The sequence below is a fragment of the Nothobranchius furzeri genome, chromosome 14 (genome assembly GCF_043380555.1).
Source record: "Nothobranchius furzeri strain GRZ-AD chromosome 14, NfurGRZ-RIMD1, whole genome shotgun sequence".
NCBI lineage: Eukaryota > Metazoa > Chordata > Actinopteri > Cyprinodontiformes > Nothobranchiidae > Nothobranchius > Nothobranchius furzeri.
The window spans coordinates 37,329,405-37,346,599 of record NC_091754.1 but is presented as its reverse complement, the minus strand read 5'-3'; the positions used below and the strand labels follow the sequence as shown (position 1 = coordinate 37,346,599).

General features: G+C 44.5%; 1 protein-coding gene across 3 annotated transcripts in view; it reads left to right on the top strand.

The window, feature by feature from the left end:
* Positions 1-17,195, top strand: part of kalrna (kalirin RhoGEF kinase a) — a 210,746-nt gene that overhangs the window by 99,442 nt on the left and 94,109 nt on the right. For all 3 annotated transcript variants that reach the window (XM_054746558.2, XM_015965718.3, XM_015965717.3), the window contains exons 15-37: positions 3,505-3,696; positions 6,939-7,108; positions 8,302-8,476; positions 8,558-8,804; positions 8,900-9,066; positions 9,671-9,790; positions 11,617-11,685; positions 12,165-12,314; positions 12,431-12,580; positions 12,692-12,806; positions 13,270-13,385; positions 13,471-13,593; positions 13,769-13,951; positions 14,027-14,148; positions 14,464-14,530; positions 14,602-14,711; positions 15,148-15,217; positions 15,294-15,383; positions 16,055-16,147; positions 16,237-16,348; positions 16,425-16,615; positions 16,685-16,786; positions 16,865-17,013. In XM_054746558.2, the coding sequence (XP_054602533.1) occupies positions 3,505-3,696; positions 6,939-7,108; positions 8,302-8,476; positions 8,558-8,804; positions 8,900-9,066; positions 9,671-9,790; positions 11,617-11,685; positions 12,165-12,314; positions 12,431-12,580; positions 12,692-12,806; positions 13,270-13,385; positions 13,471-13,593; positions 13,769-13,951; positions 14,027-14,148; positions 14,464-14,530; positions 14,602-14,711; positions 15,148-15,217; positions 15,294-15,383; positions 16,055-16,147; positions 16,237-16,348; positions 16,425-16,615; positions 16,685-16,786; positions 16,865-17,013 (3,083 nt within the window). The remainder of the gene's footprint in view (positions 1-3,504; positions 3,697-6,938; positions 7,109-8,301; positions 8,477-8,557; positions 8,805-8,899; positions 9,067-9,670; positions 9,791-11,616; positions 11,686-12,164; positions 12,315-12,430; positions 12,581-12,691; positions 12,807-13,269; positions 13,386-13,470; positions 13,594-13,768; positions 13,952-14,026; positions 14,149-14,463; positions 14,531-14,601; positions 14,712-15,147; positions 15,218-15,293; positions 15,384-16,054; positions 16,148-16,236; positions 16,349-16,424; positions 16,616-16,684; positions 16,787-16,864; positions 17,014-17,195) is intronic.

Genomic DNA, 17,195 nt, shown 5'->3' with positions numbered 1-17,195 from the left:
ACTGGTAAAGATTGCATCGATCGACTGAATCGACAATGCCACTGATATTGATAAAACCCTCAAGGTAAAAATCACGAGGCGCTTCACAAGAAAAAATCGAATAAAATAAAAAATTATAATAAATAAATAAATTGGAAACATTTAAAAACATCATAAAAATGGGAAGAGCAAAAATTTCAGTAAAAAAATTAAACTCTAAATGAGCCATTCTACAATTTCAGGTTCCTGTCGGTCGCATGTGTCTTTTATAGGTTTTAGCACCAATATGTGACATTGCTGATTTTCCATAAAAATAAAATAATTTGTGGATGAGGAACATGTGTGGACGACTGAATTCCCCAGTTCTACCACTAGATGCTGTTCATACGCATGGTGTGAGGTTTTCTTATATTTAGGAACATTTCTACACACAAGTACAAAGTGATGAATACCGCACAATGCGTATATTAGCTCTTAAACACAAAAAAATGCACAGATCTGTTTATCATCAGCTCTTAAGCATAAAAAGTACCTGTGTCTGTGTGTGCTCCTCTCTTCGTCCCATGGGTGTAAAGGGGAGCCTGTCATTTTGACAGGCCCTAAAACTGAGCTATGAGGTACACCTTTACTTCTTGACTCCTTTCATCTGTACACATTCGTTTCTATTTGTCAAATAATCTGCAGACCATCAAGACACTTGTTTGAGAGACTGATCTTAAAAAGATTATATGACAATATACTATGGTCACAGAGTCAAATATATAATCTCTCTGGACTCCATCTGCGATGCTGACCACACCCAAATGCCCTCAGTTAATTTATGCAAATGAGGAATAAGACATGGCCGCCCTCTTCATAAAACTAAGGCTGACTGTTTATTATCATCTCTGTCATACAACTCCAGACATCTGCTGTTCAGTCTGCAAGTTCTGAGAAACGCCATTGGGTCAAATAGGTACAGTGCACAGCATAAATGAGTACACCCCAATTATAGTCTTAGGAGAAAAGCCACACTCAATTCCATTTTTGGTTCTTTTTTATAACACAGAAAAGGTTTTTTTTACCTTGCTGACGCACATTTTGTTTGCCAACTGCAAAAAATCCTCAGAACTGACGCTGATGGTGGCGTCACTTCCTTCTCCGTTTATCCGTGGGCAGTAGAGGACGTTGTCACCCTCTGCTGCCCACTCTCCCCTCTCCGATGATGCAGTCCCATGCACGACTCAACGTGTAAACTCCATCGTCCCTGTTCATGGTCCCACATCCACGTCTCATTATCTCTATTGCTTCTTTAATCCATCTTTTGTATTTCTGTTGTTCGGTGTTTATGATCCTTGTGTTGTCCCAGTCCATTGTATGGTTTTCTCATGTGCAGTGATCTGTTACGGCTGACTTCTTTATTGTGCTTTCTGCTTCTTTTGCTGCTCTTGCGTGTTTTTGACTTGTTTCTCTCTCACACTCCTTTCTATGTTCTATTATTCGTGTGTTGAGTTGGCGTCCGGTTTCTCCTATGTATGTTTAATTGCAGAGTTTGCATGGGATTTCGTAAATGACTCCACATTTAAGTCCAACTGGTATCTTGTCTTTTGGGTGTACTAGTCTGTTTCTAACTGTTGTGTATGGTTTTGTTGGTGTGTTTATGTTGTGTTTTTTTCATTGTTGCTCTTATTTTTTCTGTTATGCCTTTGATGTATGGTAGGGTTATCACTGGTTTTGGTTCTTGTCTTTCTGGGTTTCTGGTTCTTTGCTTTGGTTGTTTTTTTCTTTCTGTTGTTTGTTGTTTTCCTTTGTTTATTGCCCATGGCGGGTATTCACAGGTCTTTAAATCGTGTTGTATGTGTTTGTCCTCTTGTTTACTGTCTCTTTATTCTGTTATCTTCTTTTTCTTGTATTGGCTTCAGTAATTTTTTCTTATTTTTCTTAATGCTTTCTGTTGGGTCTTTTTTTAAGTATTTTGTATGTATTTTTGTCTTCTAACATCTGTTTCATCTGTTGTTTATATTTTTCTCTGTCCATTACCACTGTGGTTCTTCCTTTGTCTGCCGGTAGAATAATTATCTGTTCATTTTTGGATAAAGCTGTCATGGCTGATTGTTCTTTTGTAATATTGCTGTGTTGAATTTGGCTGTTTTTTTAATATCCCAACTACGTTATTTCAAAGTTCTGCTTTCTTTCTCTCATCTGTGATCTGTTGACATGCTAGTTCTGTTGCTACAATAAATTCATCATATGGTATTTTCTTTGGTGTGACTGCGAAGTTTAAACCTTTTTTTAATATGCTCTCTTCTGCTTCTGTTAGTTCGTATTGTGAAATGTTACATACCCATGAGCTTTGTGTGGTGTTGTCTTGTTTCTCTTTTTCTTGTTGATGAGTTTGTTTAATTTCTTTATGTGTCTTTCTTTTACTTTTATGAACTATTTCCTGTTGTTCCATCATGTGTCCTTTAATTAGTTCCTCCGTTTGTTCTTCTAGTTTGTAATTCCTTTTTAAGTCCAGGTGTCTTCTTTCCAGTTCGTCTTCTACTTGCTTCTGTTTGGTTGTGGCGTTTCTTATCCTTTCCTTGAGTAGTGCTCTCTGTGCTCTTTCCATTATGTTCTGTGTTGTCTTGGTCCGGATCTGTGTTTTCAGCTGTAGGCTTATTGGCGTGATGTTTTCGTCCCTGCATGTTAAATTGAAGCGAAGGTGGTTCCTTAGACGTGCACGTTTTTGATGAACACGTTCCAAATGGTGGAAGTCCTTTGCTTCTTGTTGTCTGTATTTTTCTTTAAACATCTTTGGTGTGTTCTTGCTGTGTTTAGTTTCTAATTCCATTTTTAGTTCTTTTTTTATAACAGAACATTTTTTTAGCTTGCTGACATACGTTTCGTTTGCCGACTGCAAAACTTCCTCAGAGTTGATGCTGATGGTGGCGTCACTTCCTACTCTGTTTATCTGGGCGACAACGTCCTCTGCTGCCCGCGAATAAACGGAGTATGAAGTGACGCCACCATCAGCGTCAACTCTGAGGAAGTTTTGCAGTCGGCAAATGAAACATACGCCAGCAAGGTAAAAAAACCTTTTCTGTGTTATAAAAAAAAGAACTATAAATGGAATTAGAAACTAAACACAGTAAGAACACACCAAAGAAGCCACATTGAAGACTACAAAATTCTAATTAACATATATTCAACCACAGGTGAGTCTAATGGTTCATTAAAGAGGGTTTTAGCAGACAGGTGACTACAAAAGGGCATTACTTAACAAAGAAAAGCCCTTCCCATCATCCACGAAGGAAGCCTCTCCTAAAGCCCATGCACAAAAAATGCCTAGGATTTGCTAGGGCCCATGCTCACCTTAATTTCATGTTATGGAGTTAAACAAGTGTTCAGTAAAACCCAGCCTTGGGGAAATTCTGGAAACTGTTCATTTGTTCATTGAGCTACTGATTAAATTCATACTTTTTAAAGGAGGTGTATTTATTTATGCCACACACTGTATGTGAGGGGTAATGAGGATGTTGATGATGATGTCTCCTCCACTTTCAGAACACTTACACCAATGCCGACAAGCTCCTGGAGGCAGCGGAGCAGCTGGCACAGACAGGAGAATGTGACCCAGAAGAAATCTACAAGGCAGCTAGACATCTGGAGGTTCGGATCCAGGACTTCGTCAGACGGGTGGAGCACAGGAAGCTGCTGCTAGACATGTCTGTCTCCTTCCACACACACACCAAGGAGGTAATAAATATCTAATCTCAAAGAGCTGCAGAAACAATAGGACAGAGGATTCATGGTAAAAAATTTACAGAACAACACAATTACTTTCCACCTCAAAGCTTGCTGCCTCGGTTTCATGATGTCAGTTTGCAAAAACTCCAGAATGATCTGAAAAAATATCAAAATAATAAAATCTGTCCAAAAATCTGCCATTGAAATGACAATAACCTAATAAAGTTAGGGTTAGGGTTAGTTAAAGTTATGAAGAAGTCCAGCAGCACACTTTAAAAAGAAACAGTTCAAATTTAACCAATGTAATTAGTGTAACAATATGCACTCAGTTTATTTAAGTACAGTAACTCTTGAGGTGAAGAAGGAGAGAGCCAGGCAGCAGTTTTTCTGGAGACAAGATGCAGGTAGATCAGAGACAGTCACATAGCAAACATGTGTTTGAAAAGGAAAATGTAGGTAGATGTATCCAATTACAAATTTTAACATTTGATACCATTCAGACCACCTTCAAAACTGTGCCCCTCGCCCAGGGCCGTTTCAAGGCATTTTGAGGGCAAAGTTCCCACCCCCGTCTCACTGGGCTCCTCCAGAAGCCTGTGTAATTCCTACCCTGGATGAGGCAGTTACTTTCTATTCTTGTGCTTGCAGGCCTCTGTGCTGCCAAAAAAAAATTTCACGAGGAAATAACAATATCATTTGGTAAAAAGTGGCAAAAAGTGGATTTAGCATCATATGGCCCCTTTATATTCAAACAGACTTCTTATATTAGTATTTGGTGTATGGTGTAAAGTGTTAGTTAAATTGTAAACATTTTATTGACTTGTAATTAATAAATTAGCAAAATATTAATTATCTTTTTGCTATAATTAAATTAGTTAGTTAAAGTCAAAATTTGTTCCACCTGTGATTGCTCAAATAAATAAATAGGATTCCTGATACAGAAACAATACTGGTATGAATAACAGTTTATTCGACCGAAAACAATACAAAAAACACATTTCACAGTTTTACAAAAGCTAGACTTGCAGTCACAATTCAAGGCAGTTTTGAGACATGCTGCAATATTTTCTGTTAATAAGTTACATTGTTCTGTAACTACAGTCAAGTACTCATGAGAGTACTTTACTGCAGCTTGGTGCTGTACTGACTTTCCAGTAAGCCAGTACAGCACCAAGCTGTAAACAGAATATTGGCCAAAAAACAGAAGAAAGGAGAAGTCCAAGGAAGTACAAGTAAGGACATGCAACCCAAAAAGCTGAAGTCTAGAAAAGTCTTTCTGTCATTGAACTTGCACACAAACATTAATCCAGTAACTTAGCTTTGAGGCTCTGAACCTGATGCAACATAGCACAGTCAACTCTCAAAGAAGAGGTGCTGGAATACTTCAAATGTGCATTTAAGTGTTTTTGGATACTCAAGGTTAAGGTCCCATCAGGAGATTTTCCTGGACTTGGTTCCACACCGAGTGAGCACAAATAGACCACAACTTTGGGTACTGTCCCAAATGCATTTCCTCTAGCCTAGTGAACTAGACCAAATTCTTGCTTTGCAACGTTTGCAAAGTTTGCAAAGTTTAAATAATACATTTATTTAGTCTGGCTTGCCAGGCTACATTTCCTCCATTCCAGTCAAGATTTCTTAATCCTTGAAGCACTTTTAACCTAGGGTACCTCTCATAAAATGGCAACAAAAAAATGAAAAAGTAAACTGAACAAGTCGTGTCTGAATATGTTTTCCCCATCAGTAAACAGTGTGAGGTGATCTGTACGCTACAAAAAAAAAAAAAAAAAAAAAAAAAAAACTAAGCACAAAAATGGTGGTGATGTTGGACATTCTGCTCATTTGCATAGCTTTTGTCGAGCTGAAGCAGGAAATGGCTGCAGGCAGCAGTTTATTTACTATAATTAAACACTATTACCATGCTACTACTGATTTGTTATTACTATGCTATTCCATTGTAAAATGTTAAGGATTGTACACAGTAAGGCCTAGTTATTTCCTAATTGTTACATTGGGAATACCACACTATTACTATGTTATTATCGAGTTGGGTAACACTTCACAGTATGGGTCCCTTTATTAACATTACTTAACTCCTCGTTGAAAGCTTGTGAAGCGCCATGATAGAGGGTGTGGATTGAGTAACCTTTGCCAGATCACCTGTGTCCCACATCAGCTCGAACCGAGGTGTCTACGCTTCTCATTGGTTAATGTCCGTTCCCTTCAAAATAAAACTTTCATCCATAATGCCATTTTCACTTCTCACATGTTGGACTTTCTCCAGCTGACAGAAACTTGGGAGAAAATCGTGTTTTTACTGAACTGCTCCCTACTGCTCCCTATCTCCCAGATTATTCGGCACAGGAGGGGGACTTGCTACTGTTTTTAAGAACATGTTTAAATGTAAGTCTGTGAGCCATCAGAGCTCCCTTTCTTCTTTTGAGCTGCAGAAGTTCTGGATTTCAAACCTCCCATTTTCTGTGACTTCATTTATCGTCCCCCCCAAATATAACAAAGACTTTATTCATGATTTCTCAGAGTTCCTGGCTGATGTTGTGTCCAGATATGATAATTTTGTTATCGATGGAGATTTTAACATCCATGTCTGCTGCCCTGACAACCAGCTGGCTAACGATTTTAAATCCATCCTGAGTATGTTTGATCTGCATCAGTTAGTAAATAATCCAACTCACTCCCATGGCCATACACTAGACCCAGTAGTCAAAGACATTGTGTTACTCTTAAAGGCATTAAGGACCCAGTGCTTTTGGACCACCTCTTCATAAACATTGAGATTGTTATTCCTCAACCGGCTGTTTTTTCCACCTTCAAATACTAGCTGGCGTCGTGTCCTGACACCTTCAACTGTTGAGGCCTTTTCCACTAGCTTCTCAAACGCAGAACTTACTGTTACAGATCTTTTTAAAGGAGACCACCGAGTCCACTGGTTTCAGGCTTAGGGGGAGAGAGTTCCAGAGTCTGGTGGCCACAGCAGCTAATGATCTTTCACCTTTGACCTTTAGCCTGATGCTGCACAACCAGTAGGCTTTGGCCACTGCACCTCAGGGACCTGCTGGGGGTGTAGGGACTGAGAAGATCACCAATGTATGATGGTGCTTGTTCCTGTGTGTGTGTGTGTGTGTGTGTGTGTGTGTGTGTGTGTGTGTGTGTGTGTGTGTGTGCGTGCGTGCGTGCGTGCGTGCGTGCGTGCGTGCGTGTGCGTGTGTGTGTGCATGCGTGTGTGTGTCCAGCTGTGGTCTTGGATGGAGGAGCTACAGAAACAGCTGCTGGATGATGTGAGCTGTGACTCGGTGGACTCGGTCCAGGCGCTGATCCAACAGTTCCAGCAGCAGCAGACCGCCACACTGGAGGTGACGCTCAATGTGATTAAAGAGGGAGAAGAACTGATGCAGCAGCTCAGGTAACAAAAAAACTCATTCTTATTCTGGTGCAGCATAGTGACAGTGAGAAGTGACAGGATTAAAGGTGCAATATGTAAGAATATAGTGGAAATCTTTACAGTGAGAAAATCCCAAAAGAGACATTTTGGAAGGAAGGTCATACTGAAACATATTTCATATCCAGCTGGCTGTGGGGACTGTCAGTTTTCCCCCTTTCAAAACAAAGGAAGGAGGGACGTACCTACTGTTTACCATCAGTGAGCGTGGGGGTGCCGTGTCTCCTTTGAGCTAATGCTGCAGCGCCCACTATTGTAATTTGATGATGGCTAATAAAAAGCTGCAGAGTTGTTTTAAGTGGTTGCAGTAACCACGTTTTACCACAGGATGTCATTTTTACTTAATTTCTACATAATGCACCTTTAACATTCACAATTTCATCAGACAATACAGTTGGTCTGATTGGGCTTCTAGTAAGAAAATGTTTGCTTCTGTCTGTAAAATACCCAAAAATAAATACATTTTATTTGTGTGATTCATGGTTGCTCAGATTAATGTAAAGATTATAAAATTGGCTCCTTTGGATGGCTTTTCCATCTTCTTTGTTGCCTATTGCATCTGTACTCAGCCAGTTGTCCTTTCACTTTTACCTTTAAATGTGTGTGTGTGTGTGTGTGTGTGTGTGTGTGTGTGTGTGTGTGTGTGTGTGTGTGTGTGTGTGTGTGTGTGTGTGTGTGTGTGTGTGTGTGTGTGTGTGTGTGTGTGTGTGTGTGTGTGTGTGTGTGTGTTCTGTCCTCTCGATCCCCAGTGAGTCGTGGAGGATGGCTGCTTATACTGAGCCAGGATTCTCTGGAGGTTTCTTCCTGTTAAAAGGGAGTTTTCCTCTCCACTGTCGCTTTATGCTTGCTTACTATGAGGATTGCTGTAAAGACTCTGACGCTAGTCAGTCACTCGATGCAATCTGCTGGGTTCCTTATATAGGAAACGTTTTACTGATTGGCTTAATGACCTGACCTGTATTGGAATGTTTACTGTGTGAAGGTCTTTGAGACGACGTCGTGATTTGGCATTTTATAAATAAACTTGAATGGAAAATAACCCTCATATTATTTTAATGTTGAACAAAAGCTGGGTTTAATCCTAAAGCATGAAAACACACTGGAATGACACAGAATACTTTCAGACAACCAAACTTCTGCTCACTTTGTGTTTTTAGAGATGCGGCCATGTCGACCAATAAAACGCCACACTGCAGTTCTATAGCTCACATCCAGGGGGTGCTGCAGCAGCTGGATGAAGCACAGGGTCAGATGGAGGAGCTGTTCCACGAACGCAAAATCAAGCTGGACATTTTTTTGCAGCTTCGCATCTTTGAGCAGTACACGATAGAGGTCAAACGTTGTAACCGAGAAAGTCACCAATTCAGGCTTCATCATCAAAGACCTCCAGCTCACTTTTAGTTTGCTTGTCAGGTTACAGCAGAGTTGGATGCTTGGAACGAGGATCTGTCTCGGCAGCTGAAGGATGCCAGCCGCTCCTGCAGCAGCAGCAGCAGTGGGAGCGGCGGCGCCTCCTCTGGCAGCACGGAGGACATCGGCCTGGCTGAGCAACGGCTAAAACGACACGCTGAGAGGAAAACAGCCATGAACAGCATGACCTACGAAGTGATGCAACAGGGTCAGGACCTCCATCAGTACATCATGGAGGTCCAGGCTTCTGGTAGGAGAAACTTGAAAACAACAGATTGAAGTTATTAGTGTTCATGCACGACCGCAGTAAACAACCCAGCTTCACACCAAACGTGTCTTCGTCAGGGATTGAGCTGACTGGAGAGAAAGACATGGACTTGGCCTCCCAGGTTCAGGAGCTACTCGAGTTCCTTCACGAGAAGCAGCAGGAGGTGGACCTCAATGCACAACACACACACACACGGCTGGAACAAAACCTGCAGCTACGCCACCTACAGGCTGAGGTTAAACAGGTAAACCGTCTTCAGCTTCTTCTCCTCACTTTCTCCATCTGACCTGAGACTTGCAGGTCGCGAGCTAGCGAGGTGTGTTTTTAGTTGTAGATGGAGGTGTTGCACAGGAACCAGTCTCTAGGAGGCGCTGGTTACATTTAGGTGTTTAGTTTTTTGATGGGGTGGACAGGAAGCATGCTGCTAAATAACGAATGAGATAATAACACATGTTATAACAGACCTAAACACGCATCCGAGTCCTCCTACTCTGTCTTTGATACTCAGTTCATAGAGCAGCACTGTTGTAGTTTACTGGGGTTTATAAAACACAGTCAGCTCACGTAGCTCGTTATGGTTTATGCAGCTGGATAGGTACCACGTTCTACTAACATCTAGGAGAACACACACACACACACACACACACACACACACACACACACACACACACACACACACACACACACACACACACACACACGCACAGCCAGTCCAGCTGAGCTGGAAAATCACATCTTTCTTTATGCTTTGCACCAATGTGTATAATCTATCTGGTTGCTCTATGCAACACTTTAGACACACAAGCATGAATCTCAGGTGCATCCTGACTGTCTTCATGTTTGTGAAGGTTCTGGGTTGGGTCCGTAATGGAGAGTCCATGTTGAACGCCAGCATGGTGAACGCCAGCTCTCTGTCTGAGGCCGAGCAGCTGCAGAGGGAGCACGAGCAGTTCCAGATGGCAATAGAGGTACACACACACACACACACACACACACACACACACACACACACACACATGTGCACGTATGTCCTAACTACAGCTGCTCATACCAGGTTTACTGTTCTTATTAATTATTTCAGTGTGCTTGGTTGAATACGAGCAGATGAGAAACGCCTTCTGCTCTGTTCTCCAACCGGGTTCTGGTCCGGTTCTTCATTCACACAGAACCAGACCCGCCTCACTAATTCATTCAGTCTGCATTCATTCATTGATCCAAAGAACTAGCAGATGCTAAACCGCACACACACACACACACACACACACACACACACACACACACACACACACACACACACACACACACACACACACACACACACACACACAGAAATTGACTCAACATGAGGCAGTTGCCTCAAGACTTAAGATAAACAAGTTAAAGCTTCTTTCCAGAGTATTTCTCTTATCCGATGGCGCCATCTAGTGGCTGACAAGCATATCACACAAAAACGCTGTTCCTTTGTTTGTTTAAGATGGCAACTTCACGTTTCTGTTTATAAATGTGCTTCTGTGGCCGACAAACAGCTAAAACACGTTGTTTTACGAGTATTATTCTCATGTCATGTTGTGTTCTCATGAATTTATATTTTAGAGACTTACTTGTCAGTGAAAAGTTCATCAACTCTGCATCAGCTGAGGTATTCCTTAAATTTGAAGCATCTAAGCAGTAGTCTAACTCTATTGGTTAGTTCTGGTCAGCGTTCAGTTTCCTATTGCGTGGAGCTCTGCCGGGCAGGGGGCGTGGTTAGAAAAAAAAGATGTATTGCCTATATTATATCACAGTACATGATAAGATAATCACTTTTACAGATTTCTGACAAATCATACATCATTTCTGAAAGGGGGAAACTCCGGAAAGCAGCTTTAACCCATGGTGTGGTCTCAGTGTTTATATTTGTTCTGGTGGACGAGGTAAACACGTTTTCCACAAGTTTTAGTCCCGATGATGAAGCTGCACCCTTTAGAACGCTGGGCTGTTCTGGGATGGCGCTGCAGGATGAGGCGTAAACTATCAGCGGCGTTCATTGGCATGGTGTAGGACTGGGCGATGATCAATTTAATCATTTAATTCCAAATTTTTGTTGCGAGCGATTAAAAAAAAGTAAATCAAGTTTTTATGTAATAGCGCTTTTTTGGCCCCCGGAGCTTCCGTAGCGTTAGTTTCACATAACCGCGACAACAACAGCACAGCGCCCACATGTGACTCCATGGCCACCGGTGAGGGTGGGAAGTTTGTTCCTAAGAAAGGAATGAAATCTTCCGTTGTTTGGAACTGGTTTGGGTTTGCTGCGACAGACGTGGAGCGTGGCACTTTTATTCCTAGAGGGTGTTCATTTATTCATTATTCCTCTCAGAAATGTCTTCCTTAAGATTAAATAAAAAATAAAATTGCTTTAAAGTGCCTTCCATTTGTACTTATTGCTATTCTTAATAATTGAGGGGGTGAGAGAGTCGGGAAAAAATGGTAAATCAAATAAAAATTTAAATGGAAGATTTTATTTTTAGGCCGTATCGCCCAGCCCAAGCATAGTGCCTTATGGCCTAATGCTGCAAGGTTATGGCAAGTCCGTATGTCACATAATAGTTGGTTAGATAGCCAAAACTCACTTCCTCTTGGTGAAAATGAGTGTTTCACTTTAGAGCACAAACACCAGCACCTACTCCAAATCCTTGGTCACGTCTGATTTCCTGCGCGACAGCTGGGTGCGGAGTTAGCTTCAGGAGCTCTGAGCACCGCTCACCAGCTGCACTGGGTAAACACACTGATAGTGACCCCAGCCTCTCTCCTCCAGTCTCTCTTCCATGCCAACTCTCTTCAGAAGACTCATCAGAGTGCTCTGCAGGTTCAGCAAAAGGCTGAGGTAGGACTTCCTTTCTACTGAAAACAAAGTTCCAACGCAGAAGCAGTGGTTGAGTCAGTCCCTCCCGAGTCCACAGGAAGTCAAGTCTAGCTGGAGACATCAGAGTCACCCCTCTAGTCCCAGCAGCCCTCTGCTCCAGAGCATACGTGTGTGTGTTAACACAATGTTGCTGCCCACCAATCTGGGACAGTCAAAGGTCATTTCTAAGCTATTCCAGATTCATCATTCCACAGAGAAAGGAGAATTACTCAGCATGTTTAGAGGTCAGAGGTCAATGAGAAAATAGCAGCGATCAGGGAGTTGACTGGGTCACACACTGCTTCTGTGGTCCGTTTATTATGAAACCAGATTTTTATCTGAGGTTAGACTCGTCTGGATTCAGGACCAGGTGACTTTTACTGAAACCTGAAATCAGAGTAAAACCGTGTGTGTACATGAGTAGACGTCTCCTGTGTCCATCTGTGACTCTGTCCTCTCAGATGATGCTACAGGCAGGCCACTACGATCCAGAGGCAATCCGAAGCTGTGCTGAGAAGGTGGCCGTCCACTGGCAGCAGCTGATGCTGAAGATGGAAGACCGCCTGAAGCTGGTCAATGCCTCTGTAGCTTTCTACAAGACATCAGAGCAGGTGGACAGCCCCCCACCCCCACCCCCACCCCTCCACACACACACACACACACACACACACACACACACACACTGGGGTCGTCTCTGCTGCTCTTCAGCTCCATGTTTTGTCTGCAGGTCTGCAGTGTGCTGGAGAGTCTGGAGCAGGAGTACCGCCGGGATGAGGACTGGTGTTCTACTCATGAGAAACTGGGTTCCTCAGCCGACTGTGACCACCTACTGCCTCTGATCAGCAAACATCTGGAGCAGAAGGAGGCCTTCCTAAAGGTGGTTTTCCTGCTGGCTGCCATACTGCTTTAGTTTCCTCCACATTCTCTTGTTAAACCCCTTAATGAGTGATCTGAAAAGATGTTCATCGGTAACATTGGTGTGTTTTAGGCATGCACGCTTGCCAGGAGGAACGCTGAGGTGTTTCTGAAGTACATTCACAGAAATAATGTGAGCATCCCTGGAGCTGCAGGCCATACCAGAGGACCTGAGCAGCAGGTCAAAGGTGAGTTATGATGGGAAACCACCACTGATTTAACACAGGCTGAACCAGCTGATGAAGCAGGTGACCCACCAACTCCTCTCAGGTGGTCTAGAGATAAGCTCCTCATCCTGTGTGTGTGCGTGCATGCGTGTGTGTGTGTGTGTGTGTGATGAAGACTCATACGGTCTGTCAGTCAAACTGAGCACTTGTGAGCTGAAGTGACCGTTTTCCTGTCATGTAAAATAAAAACGTTCCATATTCTGAGGGAAGTGACGAAGATGCTGAAGCACGAGTGTTGCACTGTGACTGATCCAGCGTAGACGCTGGAGGGAAGAGCAGCGGGTTATAGCTGTTTTCTACGATTCTTCTCCAGTAGGAAGTCCGGTGTAGTCCATGATGGGCACGGAAAACAAACAAACATTTTTATGTTTGCACCACTTGCACCACTGGAGCTGCTGTTGTGTGTGTGTCTGTTTGCCTTCAGCCATTCTGAATGAGCTGCTGCAGAGGGAAAACCGGGTGCTTCACTTCTGGACCCTGAAGAAACGGAGGCTGGACCAGTGCCAGCAGTACCTGGTGTTTGAACGCAGCGCCAAACAGGTGAGTGCGTGTTGGCATGTTCTTATGTGTGACACTCTCACGTCATGTGACTTAATAATGGAGCTGGTGTCTGTTCTGTTCACAGGCTTTGGACTGGATCCAGGAGACAGGTGAGGTGTACCTGTCTACACACACGTCACCCGGAGTCAGCAGTGAGGAGACACAGCATCTTCTCCGTGACTACCAGCACTTCAAACTGTCTGCCAAGGTGTGTGTGTGTGTGTGTGTGTGTGTGTGTGTGTGTGTGTGTGTGTGTGTGTGTGTGTGTGTGTGTGTGTGTGTGTGTGTGTGTGTGTGTGTGTGTTGGGAGCATGTGGCTCCAGAGCATCAGTGACCTGATTGATAGCGGATCTCCTCCACCCCCTCGTCCCCTGTCATCCCAGCAAACGAAGGAGAAGGTGAAGCTGCTGATCCAGCTGGCCGACAACCTGGTGGAAAAGGGCCACGCCCACGTGTCGGAGCTGAAGCGCTGGGTCAGCACAGTGGACCGCAGGTACCGAGACTTCTCACTTCGAATGTCCAAATACCAGGAGAGCCTGGAGAGGAGCCTGGGAGTCAGCTCGGAGGTGAGACACAGAGTCACACGGGAACACCAGGTGGTGCTGATGACTGGAGACGGCTGAATGTTCCACGCTCTGCAGGACAATAAAGACCTGGAACTGGACATCATTCCCGCCAGCCTGACAGACGACCCTGAGGTCAAACTGCGTGACCCCAATCACGAGGTCAACGAGGAGAAGAGGAAGTCTGCCAGGAAGAAAGAGTGAGTGGAGAGGCAGAAGTGATGACTAGTTCGTATTAAATGTGATTTCATTCAAGTTCAGCATCAGGTAACTGTACAGGTGAGCAGCCAGACCAGGTGTGCTCCCTGCACCTGCCTCTGTCAGAATGAAACATGTCTGGTTGTGGACACCCACCCTTCAGATGTTCTGGGATAGTCCTGGTGGACCAGACGGTGGTCGATCTCAGGCTCGTGTTCCTCCTCTGCTGCAGTGCTTCTGGTTCTGCTACCATCACAGAGGACTCGACCCTGAAAACGATCCGATGTTCATTTGTGATCATGTTCTCCTCGGCTCAGGTTCATCATGGCAGAGCTGCTGCAGACAGAGAAGACTTATGTGAAGGACCTGCAGGAGTGTTTAGAGGTGAGGGAGGGTGTTTGTTGCGTTTGTGTGAGTTTTCTTTGACCCGCTCATGGTTCTGCTCCGCCGGACAGACCTACCTGTGTGAGATGACCGGCGGAGACGAGGAGATTCCTTCAGGCATCGCAAACAAGGAGAACATCATCTTCGGCAACATGCAGGAAATCTACGACTTCCACAACAAGTGAGTTGTGAGCAGAGTGATTCTTGCCCGGTTCTGTCCAACACCAGCGTTTTTCTCTGGCCCCACGCAGCAGATCGTGTTTACGTTTAAAACCAGGACTTTGTGCTGGTTCTGATCCTTTTGCGTTTTTTTCAGCGACGTTCTTCCTCAGTTGTTTGGGGATGCTGAGATTAGTCTCTTCTCTAAGGTTCTGCTTTACAGCCGGTTCCTAAAGTCCAGAGTTGGTCCTTTGCCTCTGATCTTCCTGTAGAACCTACAGAAGCTCCTGTTCTGGTTCCTCAAGGCAACTTTTTCTGGTTTCATTGCCTCCCTTTAGATTTCAAAGGGACGTCTGGGCTGAGATGAATAAATAATCTGGGATTTAGACACAACCTGCTATCAGGTAGACCTACCGGAGCGGTCCTGTGTAGTAAAGACGGGTCTGATCTTTCAACAGTATTTTCCTGAAGGAGCTGGTGAACTACGAGCAGCTTCCAGAAGATGTGGGTCACTGCTTTGTCACCTGGGTGAGTCAGATGTTTAATCCTAATCCAGGGGTGGAGGGCGTGCCTGTAACCACCTCCTGTCCTGTCCCTTTTCCAGGCGGATAAGTTTCACATCTATGTGGACTACTGCAAGAACAAACCTGACTCCAGTCAGCTCATTCTGGAGCACGCCAGTACCTTTTTTGACGTGAGTAGAAGCTGACCCATGTGACCTCGTCTGGGGGGATGAAACGAGTCTGGGACAGTTTGTGTGCTGGAGCTGACTTATGAACTCCAGTCTGGAAGAATCTGGACTCAGGCTTCTGCTCTTCTGTAGTGTCATGAGACATAGTTTCTGAGGGGCTTTCACCATGGTGCTGATCACAGTTTGTGTTGATTCTGCCACATCAGCGGGTTTTTGATGAGGAACGGCCTGTGGAAGGTCAAAGACCCAAGTCCTGGCGACCCTGTTGCCTTTTTATCTGAAACATCTCCCCAGGTCATCAGAGTGGCGCTGGTCTCTTCAGAACCCAGCAGGTGTTTCAGCAGGACCTCGTTAATGTCAGGTTAAATAACGGCGTCTTTGTCTGGTCCTGAACTTCACAGACCAGCTTTTGTTATCAGAATACAAACGTAGCGATAGACATCACACCAGCATCATGTGAGTGCGTGGTTTGACCAGCAGGTGGAGCTGTTTTCCTTTTAAATGAAACTGAACATAAATGACCTTTATTCCATTCCTGTGGGTTAGGGCTGGAGTGCTAAGGTGTTCAGACAAGTATTCTAGTGTGTGTGTGTGTGTGTGTGTGTGTGTGTGTGTGTGTGTGTGTGTGTGTGTGTGTGTGTGTGTGTGTGTGTGTGTGTGTGCGCCCTGAACAGGACATCCAGCAGAGGCGTGGGCTGGCGAACTCCATTAATTCCTGCCTCATCAAACCAGTGCAGAGGATCACAAAGTACCAGCTGCTGCTGAAGGCAGGCCCTCTCTCTCAAAGCTGACTTCCTTCATGCAAACAGAACGTCAAAGCCTCATTCGTCACATTCAACCTTCTTTCCTCCTGCAGGAGTTGCTTTCCTGTTGTGAGGAGGGGAAAGGGGAGATCAAGGATGGTCTGGAGGTGATGCTTGGTGTTCCCAAGAGAGCGAACGATGCCATGCATCTGGCCATGCTGGAGGGTAAGGTTGGGTCCATGCTGCTGCACGGTTGTGTCAATTTCCTTGGACACGAAGGCTTAGCCATCCTCCTCCTCAGGCTTTGATGAGAACCTGGAGGTGCAGGGTGAGCTGATCCTGCAGGACAGTTTCCAGGTTTGGGATCCTCGATCGCTGATCCGGAAAGGGCGGGACCGACACCTGTTCCTGTTTGAGTTCTCGCTGGTGTTCAGCAAGGAGATTAAGGATTCAGCTGGGAGGACTAAGTACCAGTTTAAGAACAGGCTACTGGTGAGTGTGTTCCTCCAGGAGCGACAGGGGCACCCTCTCCTTTTCTAACTCTGTCTCCTGTTTCTACAGACCTCTGAGTTGGGGGTGACAGAGCACATTGAGGGAGACCCATGTAAATTAGCTCTTTGGGCAGGAAGAACCCCTTCCTCCGATAATAAAACGGTGCTAAAAGTAAGGAACATTTTCATATGAATAAAATGCTTTCTCCACTATCGTGTGCCGTGTATCGATAAGGTATGTGTACTTCAGGCCTCCAGTATGGAAGCCAAGCAGGAGTGGATCAAAAACATCAGGGGGGTGATCCAGGAGAGGATGACTCACCTGAAGGGGGCGCTGAAGGAGCCTCTTCCTATGCCTAAAACACCAGCACTCACCAAACCCAGGAATCACACCAAGAGGTAAACCACAACCAGCAGTCAGAACCCGCTCTAACTGAAGTTCTGACCCACTTTAACTAAAGCCGCATTTATGAGACACACCATGTTGGCTAATCAGCATAATATGGCGAGGCGATGTGGGAATGTTGCCGCCTTTGTGCCGCCACGCCTGGTAGTAATACTGCCACAACGCTGGACTTGTG